Genomic DNA, 26,533 nt, shown 5'->3' on the forward strand with positions numbered 1-26,533 from the left:
AGGACCAATTCCATTCTAAAGCAACAAGATACAGCTAACATCTCACCTAAAGATAATCATTCTGAAGGATTTAGTCCACAAAGTCTTCTTTTATTTCAGGCAGTAAAGCGCTCCCTCAGTTAAGTCATTTCATTTGCTGGTCCAAAGCCTCGTGGTCAAGAGCTTGTGGTGGTTTCCTGAAAGCTACATTTATTTAACATTGTTCATCACATAAAAAATTGTAATCATGTGGTTGGTTGGTTCAACAGGGTGCACGATGCTGTGACTGTAGCTCGCTTCCCACGCAGGAAACAACATATACCATTCCTAAAGAATCTGCGAGAGGAGTCATAATTGGCCTGTTTATCCTGAGTGCTGCTGGTGAGCTATTTGAACCGGCTGATCTTTCGAACAATGATTCCTATTGGACTGTCACTTTCCTTAAATAAGACATCCATGATCCTTTGACCCCCATCCCCCATCCCCTCCAGACACACGCACACACACAGACACACTCACACACACAAGTGACCAAAACTAAAAGGATATTCAGCTCTACTGGTGCTTTCTCTGCATTTCTGCATTAATTTCTTTTATCGCTTGCACCTCTCTTGTATTCCCATCTTATATTTATTTTTTCTCCCTGTGCCCCAATTATGTTTTCACTGTAGGACTCAATTCGACTGACTGGGCCAGTAGTTCACAGTCTGTTGGCCGAGACCCCCTGAGGGGTCACAAGAAAAAACTGAGCGGTGGCGTGATGATTAACAAGATGGGAGCAGAAAAATGCTTTTATGCTCCACAAAGTTCCATTATTTATTCAGACTTTCTTCTAAACTTTGCTTTTTTCTTATGAATTACTGGAACATTTTTCATATTCAGGCTGCTAAAAATACATCAAGAAACAAAACCCTCTTTGTTTGATATGGTCAAAACTCATGACATGGTGGTGGAGTACAAGGTCCTTCAATTAAGGGAATTATTATCAAAAAAGGTTGAGAACCACTGGACTATTAAAAACAAAACTTGGTGGCCTTGTGCTGGGGTCTCAAACACTAAGATGATGTAAACAAATGTTTAATTGTGTGAATGCATATCAAACATATTTAACAAACATCTTTTGTTGAACGTACAGTAAAAAGTTGTATATATACACATAAAATGCTGCAGAGCGGTAGATGACAAGGCATAAAAAATATACATAGTTGGTTATTGTGCAGTCCCTCTATAATTTAGGAATGAACACAACATGCTAATGATGTAAACCAAATCTTCTAAGAAACAACCCCTACTAAAAACCTGAGTTTCACATTAAAGCAAGACGGTTTCAAGTATCAACTTGTCACCACTACAGGAGAGCAACAGTGTGAAATGCAGCTACAACACACATGATTTGGTTTGAAAATGGTTCTGAAATGTTCAGAAAATCAGTATTTCTGCCACTGAAAACAGATGAATACTTAGAGGCATGTGAATAATTACTCAGACACAACATCGTCCTGTAGGTAGTTATTTGATGGTGCACACAAAAACTATTTCAGGCAGAAAAACATTTGATTACACTTACGCTTGATACAGGCTGATACACTTTGTTACAGTACAAAATGATATCAAAAAACAACCTTTTGGCTTGACTTTATACAAAACAGCTTTTCCATCATGTGCTCTCTCAGGAGCACTTAAACGCTCTGTACAGCACTCAAACTAGACAGTTAATGGCATTGTCTTTATTTTAATGTCAACACTTACAGTATTCCAGTCATTGTATACATATTATCTCCTGTGTGTTTGTGTGTGTTTGATAGTGTGACTGTCGAAGCATAGTACAATCATGTAGCTACGTCAGGGCTCACGCTGAAACCGTTCAGCTTCCTGCACACAAAACAGATGCAAATAAAAGAGAAATAACTCTTCAGAAATGACTTTCTCCCTCTACAGCCTGTCCTGTAGAATCACAATGAAAGGTTTTCTTCCAAAATAACATGCCCACCATTTCAATAAAAGTGGTGCCCACTCTGCTAAAGTTCACTTCTGATCTTTGTACTTATGGAATGAAACCCTTCAACACATCTCAGTCACGTAACTGGCACACTCCTGTTGTTTAGCACCTGCTAGTAATAACACTCACGACTTCATACATTCACTGGCTTGCATAAACTAAATTTGACAGTCTGCAACATGCGCAGTCATTCAGAAACTTTATTGCATTGTTAGAAATGATGCAGCAAGACCTTCACTGCCAGTACCTGAACTAACTTCCCAATCTTGAGTGCAGAGCATCCATCCTGAAATTCTGACCGGGGGGAAAAAAACACGTCAGCAGCCAGATATCTTTAGAGATAAAGCTGCAAAGCCTGCAGCTTATGTCTGTGTGTGCATGTCTAAAAGTAGAAATGTAGAGGTAAATTAAAAGTTTGTTAAATTATGGCCTCCCATTTTTCATAATAAGGCAAAAAAAAAAAAAACACTAACATGAACAAAGATCATGCTTATGCTCAGATATCTGATACTAACAATTAACTAATAATTACACCTATGCAGAAGATTAATTCATGTAACGTGTATCTGTTTTAAGATGAAAGTAAACTCTAGTCTGTAAATTAAACAATAAATATGTTCAGCTCAGATTGATCAGAAGGTTTGTATTCGTAACAAATGCACGTGTACAGCTGTCCATATTTATGAAACTAGCCTACAGGCGAATTGCAGTCTGAATCTGTTGGGGTACCAAATTGTTAACAGTTCTTACATAATGTTGCTTTAACTGTTCAATTATACTTTCCTGTCAGTTTCTACTTTTATTTACCAGCATGACTGTAAATGCTGTATTGTACTGATTCACTTATTTATTGACCAAAAAGTGGTCAAAGTTAAATAGCTTGATTCTACAAATACTGGAATCAGTTCAGAAAATGACCGTGATGTGTACGGTTTCATTTGTAGATTCCCTGCAGGTTGCTAAAAAACACAAATTCCCCCAAAAAAATTTGACTTCAGTGTCCTCAATGGTAGCTACGACCCTGGTTCAGGTGGATTTACGCTGCACTATGTCCCTGTAGAATAATACGTGTTTGTGTGATGCCAGTGAGTAAAGAGAGTGCCTTCATCTTCTATTGTTTGGTCTGTTTCAGCTTCTCGATGTGATGACAGAGTTTGAGCGCCGGGCCCAGCTTCAGTCCCATATACTTCATAATGATATCACTGCGCAGCAGCATCAGAGCTTTGCCATCAATCTCCTGTAGAGAGAGGAGCACGCTGTCAGCAGGGGGGCGCATTACAAACACTTCCTCTCAGAACGATTCAATCCAAATGACAATGACTTGATTAAGGCGCTGAATGGTGGAAATTCCAGTCTGATTTGCCTTCAGCAAGCTGAGGGAGAGTTTATTTAACCAGGCGACTGCATGATACAGCACAGCGAGTGAAAATCAGCGCAGTCTGGGAGTCTGCTGACCTTTAAACATGACGAAGACGACAGTTCATATAAACGAAATACTCACATGTTTCCTAAAAAGATCAACGTGTGGGCCGAGAGTTTGGGGATCAGCCTCTTGGACAAACCGTATGACGTCATCGACTGACCAGGAAGAAGCGTCGTTTCCTGAAACCCCCTTGTCCTTTTTCAAATGGTCTGGGCCTGTTGTTGAGCTCGCTGCTGCAGAGTGGGAAAGAGTGAGAGAAACTAGGAAAACCATCTATGAAATTTGCAAAATTTAGGCCTGAAATAACTGAAATACTGAAATAAATGGGGGTTTCTTAGGAAACGCTCACGGACCATGTGCTAAACCCCTCCCCCATAGAGCGAATGGTAGCTTTCTTGGCTAAAAACTACAGCAGACTGCACAATGACTGAATGTACAACTAAGTCACTTACTGATGCACATAATGAGGTGCCTTTGAACGGTGATGCAACTGCATAGCTTAGCTTACCTTCCACTCGTCTGTGTGCACACACTGGGCCAAGTTCAGTGGGATTGGAGCTGACACGTCGCAGGGGCGGTGGTGTGTGTGTCTGCCCAGGGTAAAATGTCCGCTCCTTTTTTGCTGCTCGGTAGTCCGATGCGGTGTGAAGTGAGCGGTTGCTGGGAGCGGGATCCTTTGTGGAATCGTCCTTGGACACGCCGTTCTCAGTGTGAGACAGTGGTTCTGTTTCAAGAAAGGGCGAGAAGAGAAAGGCTAAAACGTGCAGAAACGCTGCGCTGTGCTGGACTGTGCACACAGTCATAAAGTGACTGTGTTATGTAGGAAGACTCAGGGGGAGATTAGATTGTGCTCAGATCAAAACTGCATCAAAATAAATAAGGGCACCAGTTTGCAAGAGAGTAGATAAAAATCCTCAAAAGCATTCCTGAATGCACAGATCAATGTAGATCCACCCTACAGCACATCCAGGAGACTACGGGACAGTTTGTTTGGACCAAATAGAAGAACAGGACAATCAAAGTATTAGCAATGAAACAGTCAACAATGAACAGAAAATCCTCATCAGCGTGTCTCACATTCATCCGAATACTGTTTGATGTGATTACGGAAGTGCATAGAACATATAATCACAACAAACAAATTGCTGTTCTGAACAATCATTTTGTTGTTTCCACAGAAATTATTTTAGAAATACTGCTTATATAGAGTGACTCCACAGCTAAATCCTCTAATACCCCCTCCACGCATCTGCCCACCTGACTTTGTCCTGTTGTAGAAGCGTGCGTTGGTGTTGTTGCTGAAGGGGCTGAACGGCTGAGAGCTGAACAGACTGTCACTCTCCAGATGTTGGCACATGTTCTCCAGGAACCGCAGCACAGAAGACGTACTGGAGACGGAGGGCAGCTTCACGTAGCGGATGCCATGTTCTGACCGCACTGGGGGGGGGGGGGGGGGCACAGCACACGCAGCCATTAGTCTACATGCAATATGTACAAACACGCACACACATGCACACACACACTGCATTCACAGCTGAAGAAAAGCAGCAGATGGTTTAGGGGTAACTCCCTCCCTTTATAAGCACAAACCCGCATTTTTCACCCCATCCCACACTGCACTACACCCTCCCACCCAAGCCAAGCCTGCACAAATCCACACATTAAACCCCCCCTCCTCGCCCAGCTTCACCCATAGCCTTCCCAATCCGGTCCCCTGAGGGAGACCCAATCCCAGCATCCCAAACCAGGTTAGACGCACATGTCATTTCTGATTACAGACGCAGTGCTCACATCAGCTGCTGCCACAGGCACTGTCTTTTATTCCTCCTCTCTTTCTCCTCACACACACACACCACCCATGACCCATGCGTGTGTGTGGGGTTAGGAATACACTAGAATGGATTTGTTCTTTCAAGAAGTGACTTTTAAAGGAATAGTTCAACATTTTGTTTTGCTCGGCAAGAGTTAAAAAAGAAGACTGACCCTCATGTCTGTGCGGTAAATACGAAGCCTCTACTAGCAGTTGGTTAGCTTAGCATAAAGACTGGAAACAGGGGGAAACATACAGCCTTGCTCTGTCCAAAGGCAACTAAATCTGTCAAAATGTTGATGTGCAAATGATTCATTAACTACTTTTCAAGCAAAATGCTGAACATTTCCTGATTCCATCTGCTCAAATGTGTGACTTTGCTACTTTTACTTCTTTTTTTTTATCATTTCCTACTGACTACATATGGGATTTGTTCACTGCACTTACCTCTGATGACCTCTCCTCCTGTGTGGGACTGGCTCTGTAGGAACGACAGCAGCACAGAGGGCTGGTAGGTACAATCCACGCAGGCCTGAACCGCCTGCTGAAGCACTGCGTTGACTGGAGCCGGACCAAAGTGGTCCGGGAGCTGCTGCACCAGTTTTCGGTCGAGATGCGGGCCATAGTCACCATGCTTGTTCACATAGACGCAGACTGGAATGACACAAAGATCATTGAGCCAAAATGACACCAACCTAAACATTTTCACATTCTTTCTGTCAACTGTTGAGTGGAGCTAAAAGCAGCAAATCAGCTGCGTACATGAGTACACATGCAGGCATCACACTGTCTGTTATCCAGTTTACCTGTGCAAACTACATTTGAGCTGTTGCTATGGTTGTTGTCTGCAGAGACGTGGCTGGAGCTCAGTCGGGTCTCTGGAGGCGGAGCTGTAACTGATGGTGCCCCGAGGGACTGCACCACCCGAGGCTTCTTCTGCAGCAAAAAACAAACAAACCCTCTCTCATTAACTCTCTCTAACCTACAAAGGCTGTTAGTAAATCATTTATTAAAGGTGTGTTTTAACTCTTTCACTGCTACACATGAGTTGCAGTGCAGCACATACAGCAGCTGCTCTGCTCATATATGGTGCATGAACATCCACACAACCTCCTCCCTCCCTCAAACGGTCCACCTCTGACCCCGTCTTCTCTTCATCAAAATCATTTCTGCCATAATACACAAAACAGAAAATGGCAGGGTCGCTGGACCGCAGCATAACAGATTACAACTCTTGTGACATCTCACCTTGTTCCTCGGCTTGGGCCCTCTCTTCTTGTGTGGTCTGGGGGCCAGTTGAGCCTCAGAGCCAGTTCTGGCAGGGCTTTGCGATGCTCCATTTACTGCCGCCGCTGCTGCAGCCTCAGCCGCTGCCTTCAACAAAGCGATAGTCTGGGATTTGGGACGGCGACCTCGGACACCCTTGCGCACGGGGAGGGGTGGCAAGGGGTTGGGCAGTCGGTATGAGGTCTGCATGGAGGAGGAGGAGTTGGAAGAGGAGCGACGTGTAGTGAGGGAGGTTGAGGTGGAAGAAACAGGAGCGAGGAGAGCGCTGGGAAGTGTAACTGGAAAAAATGTGACATGGGAAAGATAAAAGATATATTGTTATTCTTCTTGTAGTCAATGTTAGATTGCATCAGACTACACACAACATTAATTTGGACATTGAAAGTGGAATACATATTTTGAAGTAAATAAATTCTAAATCTGCAGCACAAAATATTTTGCCTGCACAAACACACAAGCAGATTTGCCCTCTGTCCACACACAGAGGCTTCAAACAAAGACACGTGCAGAGTCAACTGCGCTGTAGGTCCTTGAGACGAGGCAAGGTTTGCATTATTAGAAATGTCGCATTTCAATGCAGCCTAAGGACAATGCTCACAGTGTTTGCCTACCTTTTCCAAGAAAGGAGAAAAAATGGCAAGAAAGATAAAAAATGAAGGGAAAAGGGTAACTGAGTTGTCCTGCAGAGGAGATTTGTTTTGATTTTTCAGAGTCCTCTGAGATTGGCAGGTCCTTTGTATTTATCCCCTCCCTGCGCTGAAATCGAGTCAAAAGTCACCACCCTCCAGAGACCTGCCTGCTCGACTTCCAGCAGCACAACTAAAATAGTGATTATGGTGATAGGATTTAAACTCAATTCCACATACAGCACTCGATATTGGATTCTTGAGGCTTATGTCAATTGGGAGTTTAGAAAAACTGATAATGTAACAGTTAATACTCCCACAACAATAATAGCAAGTACAACTGCAAATGTTAAGTTTTTTTCAGTAAGAATACAATAAAATATATTTTAGTTGATGTAGGAAACGTAAGATTCAAACATTCAACAAACATGCAACCTATGAAACTTATATAAACTGTTTTTCTAAATGTTTAAACTATACTAAACTATAATAAACACTAAATGAAACAGGAGCTGCAGGAAAGCTTTTTCAAACCACCTGCACACAGAGAGGGATACACTGGAGTTTATATTGACAGTGTGTGTGTGTGTGTGTGTGTGTGTGTGTTAAATGTAAGAACTGGTGTTAATATTAAAAATACCACACTGGCCTATTCATAAGTTTAAACCTCTGATTTATCTTTTTTTAATTGGTGCTATGGTATGACTCAAACCACTTCAAGGCATTTTATTAGTCTGGTTAGATTTGGAATCTCTGGTGAGATTTAGACGTTTAGAGTCCCATGAAGGTCTTCATTTGATTGGCAGTTCTTGGCAACATATTTTTGCATGGAAAATGTCAGATTTTAAAAAATCCCAAAGCGAATGAATACTTTATAAAGCCTTTGTGAGGCTACAGCCTGGCTGATCTATCAATCAGACTCTAGGCAGTACACTGCTGTTAAAATCCAGGTGGTTTCGGGGTTTTGGGACCCTTTTTGGGCCCCAGGTTCAAAATCAGCTAGAGAGCTTTGCCGTGTGCCATCCCTGCTCTCACTTCCCTTATTTCCTACTATGATTCACTTTCCTAAAAAAAGAAAAACCAATCCAACATTGAATAACAAATATCCAGCAACCTGCTTGAATACACTCTGTGGAACACCTTCAACCTCGACTGAAAGTCTTTGCTCAGGAAAGAAATATTATTCCAAGATGCCAATCAGCTGAAGTGTTAAAATAGAAACGAAGTGACAATGAAGCGAGGCAGTAACCATTGTTAGAAAGGAAAAAAAAACAGTGGCACCGTCACCCCCTTCTGTCTTCATTAGCCGTGAGCGTGACTCCATGATATGAAGAACAATCATCGTAGTGGGTGTGTGAAGAAAGAGAGCAAAAACGACAGAGAGAGAGAGAGAGAGAGAGAGAGAAATAACCATCTCCTATTTCAATACAAATGCGGTGCGTGTTGAGAGCAGGGGCCTGAGAGTACATGTGGAAGCTCTCAAGGGGCAGAGGCTTTCATTAGAGCCTCCTTGACTGAGGCGATATGCTGAGACTATGGAAGGTTTACAGTATTCTCTAAGGGGCCAGCCAGGGCACCCTGAAAGCTGCTTAATTGGGAAATGAGTGAAAGTGGGCGTAGAATAGAGCAGTGTTTTGTTTCAAAGGGCGAGGGCTCACTCGCTCACCGGGAGCGGACACACAAAGCGTGCTCTCAGAGGAACAGCGATACCAACCTGCTCGCACAGCGGCACACTTATTCACACTCAGCTCGGAGCCATAAGCCCCACAAAGGCAGATCAAAATTTGTTTGCAGGGTACCAATCAGTATCAGCGGGTTTTAATTCACCGTAGGAAATCTGAGTCAGGGGGAGGGGGGGGGGGACTTCTCTGATCTTTGCCTGAAAATCTAATCCATTCACGTTATGTGACAGCCACCACAGCATCTTGTACCATTTCCACACTGGTGATTAATGTCATATTCTACCGTATGTTAGGTTATCATCACATTTACTTAAAAAGGACTAATCACCTCTGCATTTTTAACCCTAACTTTCAAAGAAAATCTGCTTATGAATGCATTTCATTCCACGCGGTCTGACAGTATCACACGGATTCTGCATCAGCTCCCGTTGGCACTGAGTGAAATATTCAAACCCTGGACTCTGCTTCTTTTAATGCCTGCACAGTTTCCTCATGTGGACTTATTCAAAACATCTGCATCATTTTACATACCACACTGTTTCCCCAAAACACAGCCTGGGATATTTGTCGGAAACTTTCTCCGCTTGAGTTTAAATTCAAACCCCAGCAGTTTGAACAATGTTTGGCCTCAAAGACTTAATGACTGAGCCACAACTGGGAGGCTGCTTGTTAAAGGGCTGAAGGACCAAACCAGGGATGCTTTGCTGCTATTTTAGCTCCTTAACTACAAGTCACGTAAACTTTACATGCTTGCTTACCTTTTTCCAATGTACTATATTAGCACTGTAATGAATATCGACATTATCGATCAATTTGTCAATTTATTGTTCTGCCAATAAAAATGCATATTTCAACGTAGTAGAGCCCAAAGTTACACTTACAAATCAGAGAAAAGCTGCAAATCTTCACATCTAAAATGGAGTTGGCCAAAGTCTGGTATTTTTGCCAAAAATCTGACTTTAACAATTCATTAAAATAACCAAGAGTGTTGCAAATGTATTTTTAATTGACTTCTCCATTAAGCAACCAATGGAGTCAGCTCAGCTATAAAAGCTATAAAATTTTGTGTATATTTTTCTTCCTGTTCCTGTCATTGACTTCCATTCATTTCTATATGCAAATGAGTAGGAACCAATGGCCGCCTGGAAGAAAGGATGCATTCACATTTCTAAAGCAGCACGGTTTGCACAATGGCTACGTGTGATACAGAATGTGATACATTGGCTAAGTTCTGCAAAACTGCTAAGGTAAACAAGCGTATAATGTTCGACAACACCAACCAAAATATTTCAAACAATCTGAGCACAGCGTCCCCGGTATGCATAGGGTGCAATAAAACAGAGACATATGGTACTGATCATGACTATATAATTCCAAGTCGACCCGCTGACCTGTGTAAGCCACAGCCTGAGGATACGCGTGCATGTGCGAGCGTTTGCGAGTGTGTGTGAGTGTACGTGCACGCATGAGAAAGGGGTCGCTGAGAAGTGTGTCTGCTGTCTAGGGGGTGGGGGGAGGGGTTCTACAGAGTTGCCCCTCATCTAATTACAACACTCCACCCCCCCCATCATACACCCTCACATGCCGAACACCCGCAACACACAACACACACACAATCTGAAGCCGAGTGAAACTCTTGAACTGCACATTCAGGTGTGTGACTGTGTGCAGATAGCAGAGAGGAAGTCACTTAAATAGCTTCTGGGCGTAAATGATAAAGATAAAAAAAAGAAAATCACCATTGTTCTACTGTGACTTGTGTGGACGTTCACCTTTGAACTGAACGTATAACCTCATCTAATAAAAAAAGATGGGTGTGTAAGATCGGTGTCCTGAAAATATTTCAGATCCACTAATCATTGCCTGAGTCTTTGGCAAACTAATTCCTGATGTTTTACACACACACACGCACACACAGACACACAGAAAAACATGATCAAAAACACATGGAGCTCCAAACTTAATTACAGCCAACAATACTGTTAAATCTGCAGACTTTTGGGCTGTCTGAGTAGCAACGGCCTCTAATCTCTTACAGTGAATTGAATTGCATGGATGCAAGTCATTCCAAAAGTCTTCATGCTAAACAAAGAAAACAGTGTGAAACAGCAGCTTTAATCATTTACACCAGAGCAGGAGGCTGCTGCACTTGTGAGACAGCATGCAACTTTCATGTGAATAGCAGATTCAGCTTTCACTTCCCTTTTTTATGTTTTACCAAAACAATAAAATGAAGGCAGCATGAGTCGTTTTAGCAAATAATCCTAGCTGGGGCAGAATTATTAAATCTACAAGTCAAGCAATAATTTCAAAGACACTTCTACGACTTCCTGTATTGAGTGGATGTTTTACTGAGATCATTAGAATGTGTCCTGTATTCACTGATGTTGCATATTAGGGTAGTTTCAGGCTAAGTAAATCTCTCATATTATAAAAAAAAAAGGAACAAACCTAACATAAATTATAGTTTCATGAGAAGTGTTATTGCTCCATAAATGTGCCGGGACTTCACATCACTACACCGCATCTGGTAGACCTGATCAGAAAACTTTAGATAAGGCTTTAAATCCCAATCCGAGGACAAACAAACTTCTGATAACATAAACTGCGAACGTTGCAGGAAGTCTTTTACTGTCATTTATGAAAAGAGCAAAAAGAAACATATCAAACTCACCAGGAAATCCCCAACAAAAAGCAGAAGTGCACTTCTACAGTTGTGGCTTTCGTAGTAGTAATCGCAGTACTGGTGGCAGGGGTAGAGATAGTAGTAGTGATGTCCGTAACAATGCTAGTCACTCAGTACAGTTGCTTCCTGGTTCCCCCTTTGAAACTCTCTTTTATCTGCTGCTGGTTTGTGTCCCTCTCTGTCTACTTGTTTTCCTCTTCCTAACTTTCCCTAAAACACGCTCCTCATCTGCACTTCATTGTCTATTTTCTGTCCCTCTATCAGCTGCTTTCTCAGTTGTCTCCGTGTGTCCCTCCCCAGCAGTGGTCCACAACAAAGCCCACGCTGCCGCCGCTGCTGCTTCTGCTGCTGGCTGAAGCCGCTGCAAAGCTTCCCTCCCAATGAATGAGCAGGAGGAGGAGCAGGAGGAGGAGGAGGAGGAGGAGGAGGGGGTGTGTTCAGATTTGCATACGGGCTGGGGAGGGGTAGGGCGAGGGAAGGAAGAGTGGGTGGGCGGGAGTGGTGGGGAGTTGAGCCCTTTATTCATGTTATCTGTAGGCCATATCGACAGTCTACATCAGTCACCTGCTTCTCAGTGTGCCTCTGGGGGAGGGGGACATGGTGGGGAGAGGGGTTAACGGTGGGGCTCCTTCAGCGGATGGGGGATGGGGACAGAGGTGGTGAGGGGTAAAAGGTTAAACTGGATCAGAAGAGTCCTGATTGAAACGGGTGAAAAGGGGCAAACTCCTGGAGTTGGTGCACACATAAGCAATCTTTCCCTCACACACACACACACACACACACACACACACACACACCCCCATACACAAGCTCTCACGGCCCTGAAGGAGGCACCCCCTCAGTGTAACCCTAGACTATTCAGACATTCCCCGATGAAAGATGGCCAGGTCCAGCATCAGGAAACAGTCACACAGTCGGATATCACCCCGGCTCCGGAACAATGTGGAGCGGGGCAGTCAGAGGAAGCCTGCATGGGAAAAGTCCCTTCAGTCAAAGACGTCTCAATCTGCGCCTGAATGGACACACTGGAGCCCAAATGTTGCAGATTCAAGACGGAAATAACTGTTTGAGTGTTTGAGATGTCGCTTATAGATATATAATTATTTGGCACAATTCCTGCATTCATAATCTATCTTCAAGTCTATTCTTGTCAGGACACCCACTCGAATTTGATTTGTTTAGTGTGTGAGGGGCAAATCACACTGATGGTTGACTGTTTCAAAATAAAAGGCAGCAATACATTCATTCACTTGATATTTGTTTAAAAATATGCACCAATAAAGTCATTTTTAGTATCTAATATCTTGGTAAAATTGTGAAAAAATATTACCTTGTTTCTGTCAACATTAATCAAGTATTTTGAAAATTAAATGCATGTCTAGGAGGTAGTTTTTGCTGAAATATAGAATACAAGGTGACCAAAAGCAATATTATTCTGCCTTAAATAGCCAAAAACAAGAACCATGTGCATGAATCTGATAAAATAAAGACGCGCTCTATTCTTCATGCATTATTCAGAAGGACTATTCTGCATTCTGACCCAATTACCAACCAGCAAGACAAAGACATATCATGAAAAATGTAATAAAAACAAAAACAATTTTGCATGTTGATGAACGCTTACTGTACAAAAAGGAAAATAATTAGTCACCCGATCTTGGCATCCTGTGTAGCTTCTTACAGAAATGTGTAGCAGGATCACAACAGGACAATGTTGATGAAAGCTAATTAGAAATTTCAAATGTAGTAGTAATTACAGAGTCTCTCACTCCTTCTCTCTCATGTACAGCTAATTATCAGCTCATTAACACCTCAACCAAGCCCTACTTATTCACTTACTCGCATACAAACATTAGCTGTCTGGTGGTTTACATTATCCTCCCTTACTGTTTTTTTCTTCCCACACACTGCGCTCACACACAAAGGGGAAATATGTGCTAAGTCTCCTTGCATGGACGGGGCTGCGTTCACAAAGACAGACTATGTGGCTTCAATCCACGTGATGGCCAAACTAGATGTCTAAATTCATTTGTTGCATGCAGCTTTCTAGTTCTGGACTAATTTGCGATGAATTCTGGATAAATCAAGACTTTTTCAAAATAAAAACCACATCAAAAAGCTCGGCTCACTCCAGCAGAAAAATGTCTTCTGGAAGACTGTAAAGAAACAAGGAGCAAAGAGTGTAACAATACAAAAAAGTAGTAGTAGAACACGTTGGTGTACTGCAGACGCTCGGCAGGGCTGAGACTCTTAATGTGGCAGGATGCAGTACTTATGTTAACTCACAATAGTTTCCCAAAAACAGGTCAACACGCTCTCTAGAAACTCTTTCCTTCCTCAACGCTCACTGCACAACTCTGTCAGACAACCACAAATTATGAACCACGCTTTCCTCTTTTTTTAATTTTGTCATGTGGTGCCATTGGTCGGCAGGTGTCATCGACTGTTGCCATGGAAACATGGGTCTGACTCAGGGTGGCGTGGCTAACGTTTGAGACTTAAAATAAAGTCTATTTTTGTCAAACTGTCATTAGACTAATTTAAGAGCAAAGACTGGCCTAACATCACAGACCAGCGGTGGTGGAGGGAGAACACACAAGCTTTACTTCAGTAAAAGTACTAATAACACACTGCAAAAATACTCTTAGAAGTAAAAGTCCTGCATTGAAATGTTACAGAAGTACAAATATGCAAATATAATAAAAATGTACTCAAAAATACTCGATGCAGGAAAATGTCTCCTGTGACTGTTTTATTATTATGTATGAAGTTATCATTACTCTCTACAACTGACGGCTGCTTTCATTATGGATTAACATCCTGCTTACCTTCTCAATTAATCGCCTGATTGTTTGTACAAAATCTAGAAATATTGAGAAATGCTGTTATAAACACCCAGAACCCGAATGACACCATCACAATGCTTCTTCAATCCAACCAATTGTACAAACCTCACAATTATCAAGAATGTATTCCAAAAGAAAAGCAGCACATCTTCACCTTTGTGAAGCTGGATGAAAAATTAAAATTTCTTCAGCAATTATTAAAACAATTGACAATTTTCTGTCGACTGAGCAATTAATCGACTTATTGTTTCAGCTGTACGTGCCGGGTAGTTTTATTAAAAACAACATTTTCAGCTCTTTGTGTGTTTTGTGTGCAAAAGTCTTAATGTTTACCTCTGAAAAACAGCAGAAAAGACTCAAAGTACAAGTATGTCAAATTTGTACTTAAGTACAGTACTTGAGTAAATGCACTACTTAGCTACATTCCACCACTGCAGACCAGTCTAACATATCATTGTGAAACTGGGCCCAGGTGAGCTCAGAAGCAAATATAAAGACATTGCATGCTGACGGCTCCCTCCCAAGGACCAGCAGATCGTCTTGTATGGAACCACTGAGGCAAACATTAACGTCTTCCTGCAGCATTGACACAAAAACACTGGATGGGGGCTGCAAAGTCTCGCCGCCCGAGGACGGACAACATGCTCTGACAGACATGTAACTGCTGTCATCCATCACCAGAGCGGAGGAAACCCCAGCAAACACACTGACGTGCGCACACACACTTCCCATTAATCAAGGAGGTTGTTGGTCCGGGTTATTCAAAGCCACATGTTTCCTGACCAGTGGGCACCGACAGCAGTTTAAAGGGGAGGAAACTGCTGGACGGGAGCTAATGCAACGTAACAGCAAACACAATGATTGATATTTATTACACCTGCTAAGAAAGTCAGACTCAACAGTCACTCCAGAACCATCTGTCTCTGCCAAAGAAGCTAAACAGCTAAACCTCGAACATTAAGCTTCAGCATTAGTGCAAATCACATGGTGACACACTCCAACTGCAACTGCTGAGAGCAATTACCATTTAATTACATCCTGATTGATAATTAATAGTTCAGTCCTGCCTTTGCACTTGAATAATATCCACCAAAGCTCTAATTTGCACAGATACATAGAGGAAATGTGTTGGCAGTGAGACGTTCAGGGGCACCGCGTGGGGACCATGGAAAGTATGTGGGAGTATGTAAAAAAACCACAGAAGGAAGTGGTACAAATCTTTTTGTTATCTGAATCTTAAAAAGGGGTTAGAGAAGCACCGTGAAATGTTTTCAGACCAGATGGTTTACAAGCGTTTAAACAGCTGATGTCTGAACGTCTTAGCAAATGGAAGAAGCAGAAGAAACTGCAATGCAAACTAGTTATAATATTCATATCAAACAAATATTTGTGTCGCAAGCCAAATAAATATATTTGACATAAATTTGACCTGAAACGCTCCATTTAGTGTTTTGTCTGTGCCAGTGTAACGTTTGTTTTACAGTGTTTTCACACTGAGATGCTGTTGCAAATTTTCAGTATCTTCCAGTGGTGGAAGTACTCACATCTAATACTAAAGTGTAAAAATACTCTGCTGTAACTAAAATCTTACTACAGTTTGCAAGGATCAAGCATCAAAGTACAAAAATGTAATGCAGAATGGTCCATTTCAGAATAATATGTATTATATCACTGTATTATAATGACTGATGCGTTAATGTGTTTATTAATGTTGCAGCTGGTAAATTTGAATGACTTTATACACTGCTGGGTAACTTCATCGATAATAGTACATCATAATTAACTCATTGATTTATAGTTTATATTAATTATCTGAATCTGCAAAGTAACCCATAATTAAAGATATCTTATAAATAAAGTGCAGTAAAAAAAATACAATATTTTCCAGAAAAAAAGTACAAGCACCTCAAAATTGTACTTAAGTACATTACTTGAGTAAATGTACTTATTACATTCCACCACTGGTATTTTCAGTATTGTTCACGTCTTTAAATTTTTTTTTTTTTTTCCAGCTGTTCTTTCTACGCTGCCGTCTGCAGCAGGTCTGCTTTGCAGTTTTGTACGTCAATGAGCTCACCTGGTTAAATTAAGATGAATGAGAATAAAAATTATATACACACTTCCAAATTTGGCCCAAAAATCTACAAAACCATCAGTAAACACAACTGTTTATTTTTTCTCAGCTGTTTTTTGTTGTTGCTGTTCTTGTTTTTTATGTTTCTTTGAAATAAAGACTGGAAAGAATCACGTGGAGTTCAACAGTCTCACAATAGACCATTTTTTTCTAGATGCTTTTAAGGGATTAAAATCAAAAACCTATTTTTGACTTCAGCATTTTAAAATGGTCACATAAATGTGACAAAAATAAAACAAGCATGGTGGACTTTCAGAAAGCTGTTCATTGGTTTGACTGAAATCTGCATGTGAATTATTCTCAAGTTTGTGGATAATTTCTTTGATAATTAATTAGATGAAAGAGGAAATATTTCACATTTAACAACTACAGTTACAACATGTCTATTAGCTGCTTGTCTTTTTTTTTTTTAAATAAATAATGATGTCTATTAATATTTTAACTATTTTAAAAGAAACAACAGAAAATTTTAACATGAAAGTTTAATTTTTAATCCAAATTAATCTGAATATATTAGATTTATTCTGATATTTTGATGACACTTTACCTCTAGACAGACTGTTTTCCCATCTACATTAAACTCCACTCAAAGAAACATAAAATATAAACCCATTTTACGCTAAAATAAAACGCTTTTTGGATGAGAAACAGGACAAAGAGGACACAATAAAGAAGACAGAGTCAGTTCTCAGTCAAATTAGATGACATGTGCAAACACTGTTCAGAGGATTATAACCTGAAACTTGTCATTTCCGGGCATACGTGACTTAATCTGTGTCTCTGCAGGGAAATCAGCCGTTGCTGTTTTGCTCCAGCTGCCAAACTGCTTTGTCACATCGTTCAAAAGGGCAAAACGGAGCCAAAAACAGCCCAAACAATCACACATAAACAGTAAAGAAGAGGATTAATATATGAGAAAAAGATCCGTGACTGGGATCTATTCAAGCTGAATCTCAATGTGGAGGTCAGAGCTGCAGGTCACAACCCCACCAACAAAGAAGAGAGTCAACACACGGAGGAGGCACAACCTGACGAGCTTATTCCAAATTTCTTCCTCATTTTTCACTTCTACTCCATTATATTTTAGAGGGAAATATCATAGTTTCAAATCCATTATAATTATTTTACAGCTGTAGATGCCAGTTTTTACAAACGTTTATCAATAATAAATCCAAAAATAAAATTACCAAGTAAATTCTGATGTATTTTTATAGATTATTTTTACCCCAGTGAGAGGAGAAGTCATTAAAAGTAGATGCAACATCACAAAACGGGGGCAAATTAGCCGTGAAGCAAACGAGGGCACGTTTACATCAGTGTCAGCGTCGATTCATGTACAAATTCTGAAAAGGGCCATTTTTTTGTCATTTTGATACTCTGAGTATATTTGGATGCTAATACTAAAAAATGTGAGTATTTCATCCACCACTGGTCACAGATCAGGCCACAGATTCGCTCAAATGTTTGCAAGGAGGCAAATTCTGATGAACTGTCTGAGACACATGTGATCTCAGCTGGATCCAGACAGACTGAAGAAGTTCTGAACAAGGCTCCTCTGTGCTGATAATGACTCGAGTCTACGGCCGACTGAAATATGACTCCCAGTGTCAGGAATGAACAATCATGATGATTATTTGCTTCTTATAGATTGTTTCACTTGAGAGTGAACTCTACAGCGACGCTGAAGGGTTCAGGGTCGGGGTGTTTGGATGGGTCGAACACAGGACTCTCACTCAGGAGGCCGCTGTTTGCGTGAAACCAAAAGTCAACATTACAGAGTCGACGCAACTCAGTTCACAGCCTGTAACGATGGAGCAGATCCGTCATCTGTGCTCTGCTGCTCTCTAGTGGACAAACCTGGACACTGCTATTTAAAGGCTAAAGCACTACGGAATATTTTTTCTTCATTTAGATGCATCCACTTCAGAGAGGAACCCTGTGGTATACATACAAGTGTATCTACTGTACTCATCCACAACGTCCAGATTACACGTTCTGCCCAAGAAGTGAATAATGAAAGCAGCACTTACAGAAGTTTCCAGGTGGCTGTAAGCTGTGCTTTGTCAGGGCGCACCAGCCGACGGGGAAGATGTCTCTGGAGTCGAAGGGGCACCAGTAGTCAAAGGCGCCTCGCCAGCCGTCAAACATGACGAAGATCTCCTGACCTCTGACCTCTCCCACTGTGGCGGGACAAATCAGGTAGGGGTTCTTTCTGTCCACCGCCTCCAGCTTCATACCAGGCTGGAAGTAGTTTTTAGCAGGGCTGGCTGGTTCCTAAACATAAACACACAGACACAAACGTGCACACAGATGTACACACAAAGAAGCTAGTTAATACTGTACATTCAGAGCAGGCTTAAAGTCAAATAAACAGCACGTTAAAGTTAACCAGATATATCAGATCAATTATGTGCACTGCATTCTTTGCTGTGATAAATATTGTATGAATTGAATTTCCCTTGGGGGTGAATAAAGTATCTATCTATCTATCTATCTATCTATCTATCTATGTGTTTACTGGTATGCTGTATGACATGTGAGTGGCTCCCTCTTGTGTCTGTGCTGATTACTGCATCGATGACAGTAAGAAAAATCAAAACTGAACTACAACATTTCAGATTTTTAAATCAAAATTTATAGTGGTATTGATTATGGTCCCAGCCATAGAGGCAATCATTTCATTAGCTGACTTACATGTTCTATAATGTGTGTGTGGTTTCTTATTCATTTAAAAGCTGTGAGAGATCGGCACACCTTCTTTTCATGGCTTTAACTGGAAAGTTAGCTCCTATTTAAAGTTATAAGATTTTCATCTAAATAAATGTCTCATTAGGCAAAAATGACATGAGTTTGTTTTACTGTCCACAGAATTACATGACCAGCAGTATTAAACCGCATTTGCTGTTAACCACCAGTAACCACAGGCGTCGCCACATCAACCAGGACTGAATGTTCGAGACTGCGCCTTTAAGGTCAAAACTTCGTGCTGTTTCATTCTTTTTCCTGAAACTATCTTCACTTCACAAGAAATACAAACGAGCACTGGTTTTCAACCGTTTCTCCCAGTTGTCATTACCTTTTTAAAAGCAGAGGCAGGGGCCATCTCCGCCCCACTCAGCGTCCGCAGGAGGAACATGGGCCACGAGGAGGCATTCATCCTGAAACCTGGACACAGGGTCAAAACACAAGGTCAGATGTGTTAAAACAGAGAGAGGGGCGGCCGATGTGATGATATTTACAATGTGAATATATTAAAAATCAATAAGCAGGACTTCCTCATGTTAGATTTTTACAACATTTTTACAACAACACTCTTTGTCTCTCTAAAACTGCACAAGGTTTCACTGTTTCCATGTCTGATGTCTTACAACAAAGAGCTGAAAAATGGTAAAGTGTCGCCCTTGTTCACCATAAAACCATCACATTTTCACTGAGACACTGATTATTTCCCACTCACCCAGCGGTGGCTGCAGCATGTCTCCGTTCCTCTCACAGGTTCCTATTGGCTGGATGTCTGACGAGTCGACCAGTCTCCAGAAGTCGTTGGTGTTGTCACTGCCGTCTAGACGCAGGCGTAAACGAGTACCCATCATCCCCATCACGGTTGCGATGCACACGGAGTTTGAGTTGCGGGGGTCTCGTGCCTCAAGTTTCATACCTGCTTTAAAGTCATTGGAGGGGGGGACTCTGGACTGCAGGGGGACACACGGGGACCCTCAGTCACTGTCATGTATTGATTATCCTTTAAACACCTTTAACTAAGCAACAGCTAGTTACGAAACATCAGACAGAGCATGCGTTTCCTGAGCAATGGCAGACTGCATTTAACAAACATAAACATTTAAGGGAACCACAACGTGGAAATGAAAGACATGGGACCTTAAAAATGCATCTTAATGATCAGCTACCTGTTTGAAGCAAGTAGGCGAAGCAGCGATGGAGGACGTTTCTCTCAGGTAGTCTTCCCAACTGAACGGTTCTGGCAACAAAAACAACAGAAACAAACTGATTTATGAAAGACTGTATGAGAAAACACATCAAAGAGACAACCGTAAACTACAAGTACTGAAATATTTTAGTGTAAATTTACCAAAACAAACAGGGGCTGAAATCACAAAATATTTTAGGAGGAATAAAACTTCTGAAGTGCTATTTGTTCGTCTTGAATTTCAATAACCTTTTTGGCCACTTGGGGGCTGCAGAGACAAGTTGTGAGCACACCAGTGACGAATCATCACCTTTTAAGTTGGAAACGGTTGCATATTTATACATTCAGTAGTTACAGAGCAATATTAGCATTCGTTTGGTGTCATGCCAAGTTCAATGTCCAATATTCAATCATTTTTACGTTTATGGTCTCTACCAACTCCTGTGGAAATATGTGGTTCTGCCCCCAAAATCTCAGCAAATTTTCTGTACTTATTTACACTTACTTCAGCAAATCATAAATATAGCAGACCTAAATAAATTGCTGGCATGTGTAATGGTTTACAGCCAGAGATGTGGCTGAAACTTTGCACATCGTGCTGCAAAGTTTTCAAAGTCTAGAGCGAATACGCAGATAAAGATTTGGAAGAGATGAGGGTAATCTTGGTAAAATTTGCACACATCAATAATTTGCTAAAACCTTCTGAAGACATAGTTTAACATGCAACTTCTGATTGCTTTTTGTAAAATCAGCCCAAAAGTTAGTGAAAAAAAGCCAAAATAGGTTACTGATTCCCATTAATACAAGCATTGGCACAAAAGATGATTAATGAAAGGATCAACAGTGAAGAGGAACAAGCCAGAGCTCAGAGTTTCCAACCATTAGACTTGTCGAGGGCAGAGCCTGCTGTGATGCTGCTTCGTCTCTCCTTCTCCTCTTTTTGATCTGAAATCAAAAGATGATTGAACTGCTCATCAGGATTTGGGAGCTACTGATACACAGACTGTAATTACTGAGCGAATGGAGGCATGAAACATGCGACTGTAATAGTTCAAGGGGAAAAAATCAAATCTCAAACATACCAAACACCAAAAATCCTAATTATGTGGTAGGAAAATGTTGCATTTTGATCTTTCTGTGTTTGTCTTGTGATCAAAATGAGTTACATGAGGCTAAGTGTGAGGACAGCAGTGACGGGAGAAGCAGAAAAAGTGCATTGTGAAGGCCTACCTCTGTGTGGGGTTCGGCCCATGATGAGCAGAGTTAAACGTGCTGCTGCAGAGGAGGCGACGTCAGACAGGCTTTTACCTACACAGACTCTGGAGAGGAGACGGATACAGTCTGAAAATCTCATCCACAATATTCCAAAAACTGTAAAACTACGTTATTTTGACATGGCTCTTTGACACCCATCCCCATAAAAAATATAGAGATTATAAACTCACATGACAAATTCTTCCCAATTTTAACCACTGAGGCCAAGAAAGTGCATCACATCACTCCAGCTCTCAGATCTTTTCTGGCTTTCTGTGTCAAATAACTGATTTTAAAACACTGCTGTTGAATGATTTGGAGCTAATAAGCATTTGTGATGTGCTGCTCCGTTTTGAACCGTCTGAACCTCTCAGATCGTCTGGAGCAGGTCTGCTTATTGTCCCCAGAGTCAACACTAAACATGGAGAGGCAGCATTCAGCTTTTATGCAGCAAATATCAGAAACAGACTCCCTGAAAACCAGAGGTCTTACCGAACTCTCTTAAATCAGGGCTTAAGATTTGCCACTGCATTTTAATTTATGGGACTACTTATTCATGTCGTGCATTGTAGCTGCACTATAATTCTTTTTCTCCTGTTCAGTCTTATTTTAGATCTTCTGTTTCATTTTACCCGTTTAAATGCTATTTTTATGTGTCTTCTATTATCTTATGTTTCTTTTTTATATTGCCTTTATGCTTTTTTGTCTCATGTAAAGCACTTTGATTACCTTGCCCCTGACAGGTGCTATACAAATAAACTCGCCTTGCTGTTTTTGTAACGTTGAATACATTTGGTTTAGTTTTAAAAGCCTGGTGATATTTTAAAGTCAGCAAATCCAATGAAAAGACCAAAAACAATAAACTGATCCAACTAACTCACCAACTGTTATCTGTGCAGCCAAAGCCACAGTCCTCTAAAAACTATTAAGAGCACAATGAGCCACACTGTTGAACTGTGCGACATTCATTACCATGAACACACACAGTGCAGTTTATTTTGAGTTAATCCCACATGGAAGCATCCTGCTGCGGTAAATATTAATTGGAGAAACAAATGTGCATTAATCCAAGGCTGAAAATAGTCCCCAGCACATGCACTATTTACTCCTGTTTGACTAATGTTTGCTGAAACCTCCAGTGCCCAGCTGGTTTAGAAAATTACCTTTTTTAAAAAATTGAGCAATATATTTGGAGCAAATGTACATTTAGAAAGATTTCTGTCTGCAATAGGAACGAATGGGCTTTGGGACGATGCTGCTGGGAAGGTTGGAAAGTATTTGGATGCAGATTAACATGGTGTTTTGTTATTTTCATGGGATTTGTTGACTGTTAGAAGATCTCACAATCAAAACTAATCATTTAAAAACTGTTTTGCTGCAGTTTGTTTGCTTGAAGGCTTCATTCTGCAATTATCACAAGGAAAAAGTATTAATATTTTTCTGATTACACTACTCTAATCCTGTGATATCTAATCAGTTGCTCAAAGCTTGTATATGAGAAGATAATTTTCTACAATTTACTGAAACTGCACACCCAAAATACAGCAGTCATAAAGATGCATTAGACCCCAATTACAATATCTAATCCTATTAACTGTGCACGACAATTACCATACAGTATGAAGACTATGTGCACTCTTGCTGATGCAGAGGGATTCAAACTAAAAAGTGGCCAATAAGTGCTAGGTATGACCTCCTCTGGCCAAAAGGTGTGAGTAGGCAGCTTTCCTTCACTGCTAACATTTACACCGCAAGAATTCTGCACAAAATCAAATTGTTACCACACTGTTTATGCTGAAAATCTGGCACAAACATCCAGGTTCACGAAAACTCCGAGCACAGCCAAGTCCGCACATAGTGAGCTCTCAAAATGAAGCAGAAAAATAATCCAAGGTACCAGAGCATCAAAAAAGCCAATACTTTCCAAATTAAATCCAGAAATTCAAAGGTTAAAATCTCCCCAGAAGCCAGACAATGCCTCCGTCCGTTGTGTTTAAAACTTGTAGCATCTGCAATGTATTGTGGCCGTCCCTCCCTCTGAAGACCCCTCTGTCTCTGCAGCGAATCCCATTGAGTCAGAAGGAGCCATAAAGATTCCAGGCTGCCATAAAAAGCCATTAAGACGTGTGGATGTGGGACGTCTGCTGGCTGACATGAAAAGGATTCCAGCTCTGCTCCTCGCTCAGATCCAGGCTGGTCCGGTGTTTGCACTGGTCTGTCTGCCTCGCTCAAGAGGGTCAGACAAAAACCGCTCGGCAGACCAGGAAGCACTTAATTTTTACGACCTCCATTTCCACTAAGGCAGCCACTTATCTGGGATTAGTGTAACGTTCACAAACCTGAACAGTGAGAAGATCTGAGAAATGACCCAAGACCTGGTTTCAGGGAGGCTGTAACTTTGCCTGACAGGAGGAGCTGACGAAGAGTTACTGACAGCATTTTTTCTCACGTGAAATCAACATTTGGTAAAGATTTGCCTGAAAAGTTTGAAGCAAAGTTTACATTTCACCTGAAGTTACATGAAAGACTGGGAATACTACAGTATTATCTATTGATGCAAGGGCTGAAACTAATGATTAACTTCACTAAATCAATAATCAGAGGGTTACATTTACAAGTAATCAATTAATCATGTCAATAGAATTTTAGAAATGTGTAACAAAAAAAAGCTGACAGCTTCAAATTGCTATTCTTGTTACCATCACTCAAAAAATCCAAATATTTTAAATTTACATTTAAATAAAGAGGAGGAAAGCAGCAAATCCAGACATTTGAGGAGCTGGATGTTCAGCATTTTCTGCATTTTTGCTTTTCTGTTGATTAGTGATCAATAAATTGACTAATTGTTTCAGCACAGATAACATTTGCATTGGTTTCTTTTACATGTTTACAGAATAAGTGCAAAACAAACATTTTCATTTGTAATGAAGGGATGTTTTCATTCCAGAAAGTTTTAAAAAAAGTAGAAAAAGGCCTTCGTTTCTCAGAGGTCACATGATCATTTGGACCTGCATTTATGATCAGACATCAGAAGAATTACTGAAACATCAACACGACCAGACAAAAAGTTTAGTTTGCTTAAATGTCTCCAAATCACTTTTTATGGTACGACAAGTTCAATACCCCAAAGATATTCAGCTTATTGTCCCATAAGACAAAGAAAAGCAGCAACAGTCTGCTGACAAACTGATAAACTGATCAACAGAAAATTAACTGGCAACTATTTTGACAGTGATTAGTCATTAATCCCCAAAAAGCCAGTACTCACTGCTTCTAGCCTCCGATGTGACGATTTGCTGTTTTTGTTGTTTGAAGTAGCCTTAAACTGCTCTGAATGAGTCACTCTTAGCTTTTAGAAATTGTAAAGACACATTCTAGACAAATACAGACAAAAAGACAGATTAATCAATAATGAAAATAATCATAGTTTCAGCCCTGAGCGAATATTCACAGCTGAGACCCTGAAAGAAACTAGGAAAAATTGGAGATTGTTGCTTGGAAAATTGTAAAAGATGATCAAAATTACAATGACAGAAAACTTAATAACTTCATAACTTCAATGATTACAAGCAGTTGCTGATCAGCTAATCGCATTTGCAATTAATTGAAATCACAAAGACTTGAGTTCATGTGGCTTCTCCCTGCAGCACATTCCTCTGTGCTGCAGGGGTGGGGGCCTAGAGGGCAAATAACCCTGTTTTTTTTAAAATAGGATTATAATGAGATCAAGCAAGAAATCCGGATTGGGGGGCCATCCTCACAGCCTCCCCTGGTGTTTTCTGTCAGGCAGGACGGCTCGCAGACCGGAGCGTAAAAGGGTCACATTACCGCCGAGAGGCTGAGGGGTGTGAGCCGCTGCAGGGCGTCACCTCCGGGATGGTAACTTAGGATATGCTTCATATCCAACAACTTTGATTACAGAATATCTTTTCATGCAAACTGTTTTTTTTTTTGTTTTTTTTTCCTGGATACCAACATTGAGGTTAAGTTGCGTCATACCGCTGTGGCATTAGGTTGCATGTGTGGTTGATTAAAAAAAACATTTATAATTTCTGTCTTTCAGTTGCAGAATTTCGGCTCGGAGGGGAAAGAGTCAGCAGAGGATGAAAAATTAATTTGGAGAAAAGTCTGTGACGCATTTTCATTTGGTTTATGGTCACATTTGGTGGGCGGGACAGTGGTCATTATGCAGGCTAAACCTCGCTAACGTTACATTACAGCAACGGGCGTCACACTACGAGGCTGTGACCGTGCCAAACGCTTTCTTAGTTGCAGTGTAATCCCCTGCGGGAGGCCAGCAGACAGAAAGCGAAGGGGGATCTGCAGAGCTCATTGTCGCTACTGTACGCACCGAGCTCTCCGCCTGCACAGAATACAGTATAAACACGCTGTGCCATCTATCCCTGCGCGGACAAACGGCAGCGAAGCCGAGCGCTTTTCACCGCAGCCCGCGAAAGCAAACGAGAGAGAAACCCGTCACTGGCAGCACATGAGAGTAATAATGAGACATGAACCGTACCAACCGTTTGAAAAGGGTATTTTGATGGGAGATTCCTCACTTTCTATCAGATGCAAGCCGCCATATTCGCTGCAGCTCCGCGCATGTCCACCACGCAGTGCTGTAATTCATATTTTTCCACTGGAGGTTAAAAAAAAAAAAAAAAAAAAAACACAGACAGAGACAGAGAGAGAGGAGGGAAATTATTAATTAGTCGTTTTATTAATACTGATATTGTTGCATGTTGAGTTTTGATAATAAAGTGTAGGTCGCGTGGGAACGAAAATTGAAAGTGTTGCATTTCCTGTTTTTCATGCAGGAGGAGGTGATGAGGAGGACAGAGGTGAGATAAAACTGCAGGAAGTGGAAGGTCAGATTCAT

General features: G+C 41.1%; 1 protein-coding gene across 1 annotated transcript; it reads right to left on the bottom strand.

Annotated features, from left to right (window-relative positions):
- Positions 1-746: 746 nt before the first annotated feature.
- Positions 747-26,262, bottom strand: scml2 (Scm polycomb group protein like 2). The gene is made up of 14 exons (XM_076731269.1): positions 26,178-26,262; positions 21,631-21,719; positions 21,280-21,345; positions 20,381-20,451; positions 19,930-20,164; positions 19,549-19,637; positions 18,503-18,746; positions 6,460-6,776; positions 6,018-6,147; positions 5,659-5,865; positions 4,659-4,838; positions 3,910-4,125; positions 3,480-3,634; positions 747-3,215 (listed from the first exon to the last, which is right to left on the bottom strand). Exons 2-14 carry the CDS (start codon positions 21,650-21,652, stop codon positions 3,090-3,092), a joined length of 2,058 nt encoding a protein of 685 aa, XP_076587384.1. The 5' UTR covers positions 21,653-21,719; positions 26,178-26,262; the 3' UTR covers positions 747-3,089.
- Between the last annotated feature and the right edge of the window lie 271 nt (positions 26,263-26,533).

The sequence above is a fragment of the Chaetodon auriga genome, chromosome 1, assembly GCF_051107435.1.
Source record: "Chaetodon auriga isolate fChaAug3 chromosome 1, fChaAug3.hap1, whole genome shotgun sequence".
Lineage (NCBI taxonomy): Eukaryota > Metazoa > Chordata > Actinopteri > Chaetodontiformes > Chaetodontidae > Chaetodon > Chaetodon auriga.

Coding starts and splice junctions, on each gene's coding strand:
- scml2 (XM_076731269.1), bottom strand. CDS start 21,652: ATGGGCCGAACCCCACACAGAG. Junction 20,165..20,380: donor CGCCTACTTGCTTCAAACAG/GTAGCTGATCAT, acceptor GTCCCCCTGCAG/TCCAGAGTCCCCCCCTCCAA. Junction 6,777..18,502: donor ACAGCCACCTGGAAACTTCT/GTAAGTGCTGCT, acceptor CATTTTTTCCAG/TTACACTTCCCAGCGCTCTC.